At 58.0% G+C, this 4,574-nt stretch overlaps 1 protein-coding gene across 1 annotated transcript in view; it reads right to left on the bottom strand.

Annotated features, from left to right (window-relative positions):
- TSPEAR (thrombospondin-type laminin G domain and EAR repeats) overlaps positions 1 to 4,574 on the bottom strand; it is an 11,253-nt gene that overhangs the window by 4,877 nt on the left and 1,802 nt on the right. The window contains exons 5-7 of the mRNA XM_009701706.1: positions 4,417 to 4,574; positions 3,852 to 3,983; positions 2,042 to 2,274 (exon numbers count right to left, since the gene is read on the bottom strand). Coding sequence (XP_009700008.1) covers positions 2,042 to 2,274; positions 3,852 to 3,983; positions 4,417 to 4,574 — 523 coding nt within the window. The remainder of the gene's footprint in view (positions 1 to 2,041; positions 2,275 to 3,851; positions 3,984 to 4,416) is intronic.

Raw genomic sequence — 4,574 nt, 5'->3', positions numbered from 1 at the left:
GGGAAAGAGCATCCCCAGCGCTGGGCAGCCCTGGTCCATGGAGTCCCTTCAGAAACACAGCTTCAGAGGGAAGAGAAAGGCCTGGATCCAACCCTGCAACTCGGGAGCCTGCGGTCCTTTGCTCTCCATTGACAGGAGCCACCAGGAGACCCCGACTCTGCCCTCTGGGGTTCTTCACCCCATCCCAGCAGAGCATCAGCAGGTCCTGGTGCAGTAACAAGGTGTCAACACCTACAGAGGTGCATCCCACCTGCAAGGTGTGCGAGAAACCTGAGCTAACTGGAGAGCTCTGGACCACTGCTGGTGCAACACCTACCTGGTCATCGTCTCCATGCAGAAAGGAGCCAAGGGTGGGAAGCTGCACGCCGGGTGCCTGCCTCTGTCCCCAGCCCTTCTGGAGCAGCAAGGCTAGACCCAACTAGAAAACTTGCCCCAAGCTCTGCAGGAGAGAAGCCATCCTGCCTAGTAAGTCTGAGTAAGTTTTTCTCGGCAAAGACCTGAAGGCAAACCGAGAGCACAGGAGCCTTGGTGAGCACCAACACGGCTGCTTCGCCGTGCGGAAACCACGGGGCGTTGGGACCTCCCAGCTTGGTGGTCTTCTCTACCTCCGCTGCAAGGGGGTGTTGTGGGTCCAGACTAACACTGGGGAGTCTCAAGGTGATAAACCCAGTTGAGGGTGTTCCTGTCTCCTGCCCACGGCAGTGCAAATGGAGCTTTGCAGAGCAGGGGCAAGGCTGGGGACGGCAGGCATGTTCCCAGCCCAAAGCCAGCTTTGTAACACAGCAGTATTTTCAGGGCTTGCCCAGGTTTTCTGCAGGATCCCACTATCAGGCGGGTAAAGGGGGACGTGGTCCATTTGTATCCAAACAAGTAGGGCTATCGGTGCCACCAAGCCTGGAGGCAGGACTTCTGCCCGTCCCTCTGTACCCTGGAGCACGTGGTGGCTCATGATGGGGGAGACCTGCAGCCACCCTGCCCGGCATCTGGTGACAAAGCCAGGACAGGTCATGTCGGAGCAGGAACGATCCCCATCTCCCCTGGGAGTTCTGCACAGAGGTGCCTCTCGGCAGACGTTTGTTTGGCTTGCCTGGGGCTCCTCGCAAAGTGACAAGTAGCTCCCCAGGGAGAGGAAACCAGGTAGATACCCTGCAGAAGTCTCAGGGCAGATTGCCCAGGGGAGGAGAGATGGCTCCAAAGTCCTGGAATGACTGAAAAGCAAGACGGCTTAAAAATGCAGAAGACTGGACTCCGTGGGAGGGAGCTCTGGGCTCCAAGTGCTCTCTAAGACCACAGGTAGAGCTCCGAGACCAGAGCGGACCTTACGCATGGCAGGACGCTCGCCAGAGTCCGAGCTCAGGGAGGGCTTTGCTCTCTGTGCTCCCATGTCAGGAGCTGCGTGTCCCTGAGAGCAATGGCACAGCCACTGCCGGCGGCGATCCCTGCCTCGTTTCGTGGTGCCGGATGGGAACCACAGCAAAACCGGCTTTGCGGGGAGGACGGCCTTTGCACCAGGGTGGAGGCTGTGCTGCGAGCACACCCGGACCAGGCTGGACCACAGCTCTGCTCTCTGCACGAAGGACACTGATACCGACACTCCTCACATCTGAGGCAGGAACAGGCAGAGCTTGCTAGAAATGAAGGTCAGCACCTGGGGGAATCCAGCCTCAACAGCTGGCTTTGGAGGCTGACCTCGTAGACATCCTGGAGATCCCTGGGGAAGAGATCTGAGCACTCCGGACACGCAGTTACCTACGCTCCTGGCATCAGTTGCTGAAAATGGCCTGGGTGGATGTAGCTGTGTCTTGGCAAAATTAGTAAAACACAGAGGGCAGCCCACAGACCAGCTGGCAGTGCCCAGGACAGACCCTTACCGGCTGACTACGTACATCAGCGCAACCCTTTCAAAGACAGAAGAGAGAAAGATTCACCCCCTAAACCATGCCTGAGACTCAGGGCTTCAGAGGAGAAGCCAGTGTTGGGCAATTGCAGTTTAATATACTGGAATACGAAGGCGCTGAAATAACTTTCCAGGCAGACTTACCTTCCTTCCTATGGTGAAATACTTCCAGGACTGAGCTTGGTAGGTGGGGATGTTCTGGTAGGGCACAAACTTCCCGTCAGTCCACTTGTAGATGGCCGATCCCGGGGGGCTGTACCGGTTGGCAGTGGCTGCGAACAGTCCCACCTTTGGGATGGTGAAGACCTCGACACCCATCGTCTCCGAGTTGGTCACCAGGTTCTGGTGTTCCTCCACGTAGTCCAGCTTTTGTTTGACTAGGAGACCGCAAAAAACAAAAAAAAAAAAAAAAAAAAGAGGGGTGAGGTTAAAACCAGACGCCCTTGCCTGAAGCGGTGCCCCACGTCGCATAGCGGAGCTGGCTCGGTGGTGCTTCCTGCTGTCTGGAGCTTTATGGGGTGGAAAATGAAGGTCCTGGTGTCACTGGTGGTGAAGGGTCAGAACTCGAGGGGTGGTAAAAGGCCGGACTCCATCTCGTTGGGCAGCACATCCAGCCCCGTCCATCCCTGCCTGTTCTCCGGCAGAGGGTAGGGCTGCAAAACGCTCCGCCGGGCAATCTCCTCGAGGACGGGGGAAAGAACGACACATCGCTGTGGATTTTGAGGGCTTCTTACGAAGTGGGTTGATATATTTATCCAAAACAGAATGAGGGGTAGAGGAAAAGACCGACAGTGAAAGGGCCTGGGCTGCTGAGACCAGCCGGGTTAACCAGTACGTGCCTGCAGCAGCCCTCACGGGACGTTTTCTCTGGCTAGAGTCAACACAAGCTTTGGAAGAAGTCAGAGAAGACTTGGACAGAATTAATGCCACCAATTAGAACAGAAACGCTAAGAGCAGTCCCAACAGCCAATGGGCGGGCACTGGAAGGGATAAATGGCAGGAGGAGGGCTACAAGAAGGGCCACTGTTGGTGGCACCAAGGGGTGCGGGTCAGCAAGACCCCAGCACGAGTTCTCCTTGGCAAAACAAGGACATGGTGCCAAGCCTGATGACTTCAAGACATAGGGAAGGATGGGGAGTCCGGCCACTACCAGCTCCTGTGGGGAGCAAACGGCTCATCCAAACCCACTATGTGGGCACCAGCATAAGAAAAACCCCAGGAGAGGGGGAAAAGGATGGCTCGGTTGTGGGCATGCCCCATCCTCCATGTCCTCACCAGGGATGCTGGGCAGACCACCTGGAGCAAGTGGGAGAGTGCCAGCGGGCAAAATCCATTTCATTACCAAATACCGTCCATCCCTCCAGGCTCTGGTTGCTTTGCCACCTTGTTGCTCCAACGTTGCCCCGCTATTTTCTGCACAAAGGCCACCAGCGCCGGGACGACATGGGGACCACCGTCCGCAACCCTCCTATTGCTCCCTCTGGTATCTCCGATGAGTCCTTCTGCTCCTTCTTGTCCACCCCGCAAAGCGCTTTGGCACCGACAGCACCCGCACCTTTGGCACCCCACGGCAGGGAGCACCCCAGGCATGGCTCTCCGTGGGGTGAACTGTCCCACTCCGACAGACCAGGAGCTCGTTCCTGGCCGGAGAAGCCCCAGGAGGGATGGACAACACAGATAAGGGGGTTGGACAACACGGGCACTGTGTGAGCAATCACAGAGCTGACTCACAGAGGTGCTTGAATCCAGAGCTACACTGGAAGTGTCGATGCGGGCACCAAGAACAAAGCAATGCTCGACCAAGCAGCGGACAGGCACGGGAACAGCCCAGCCCCCTTGTTCTGCTGTTGCCTGACTTGGTTCCCCCTCCAAAGTGCCGTCAAGCGCAAACCTCTGCTTCTCCTCTGCTGCAAGAGCCTTCCTCCATCCCCGAGAGCACATCGCGCACCAGTACCTTCCAGCATGGAAATCCAGGCGCTGCCGTTGCAGAGGTACAGCCCTCGCCGGGAGGCGTTGAACCAGAACTGCGCCTTCTCCTGCTTGGTGCAGGGTGGTTGGGACCCCAGGGTCACCTTCATGTCAGTCTCTGGGCATGGAGAAGAGCAAGGTAGGAGCCTCTTAGCGCACACGATGGAGAAGCAGCGAGGCTGACCCTCACACCCCCAGGGAGGGTTGGATGTCCCAGTCCCATCCTGATGACAGGCACCAGGGAACAGGGGAAATGGTGTCCTGGCACCAAGCTGGGAAGACACCCACTGAGAAAACCCGGGGGGCTGGCACCCGGGGGGCTACTGGCATGAGCCCAGCGCTGCCAAGAGACCCAGGCAGGGGCACCCTGGCTCTCCGGGGGGGGGGTGTTTTGGACAGGGATCCAACCCCACACACACCTTGAGAAACACAGGGTGCCAGGACACCCTCTTCCTCTCCGCTCCTGCTCCGTGCCCAGCCCCACACAAAAAGCCTTCCTCAACCAACAGAGGAGGCGGCCAACCGAGCCCGTGCCGCCGGGAGTTACTGACCGTAGGGGTATTTTAGCACCTCGTTGCTTGCTGGTTTTGCGGGGAGATCTTGGAGGACAGTGGGGACAGAGAGCATCGCTACTTTGAGGTTCATGGCGGTGCATATCCGAGGGGTGGCATCGGCTCCCGGCAGCAGGGCCAGCCGGTTCCACCAATCC

The sequence above is a fragment of the Cariama cristata genome, unplaced genomic scaffold (assembly GCF_000690535.1).
Source record: "Cariama cristata isolate BGI_N322 unplaced genomic scaffold, ASM69053v1 scaffold24966, whole genome shotgun sequence".
NCBI classification, from domain to species: domain Eukaryota; kingdom Metazoa; phylum Chordata; class Aves; order Cariamiformes; family Cariamidae; genus Cariama; species Cariama cristata.
The sequence above is the reverse complement of the archived record's forward strand: the minus strand, read 5'-3'. Positions and strand labels throughout refer to the sequence as shown.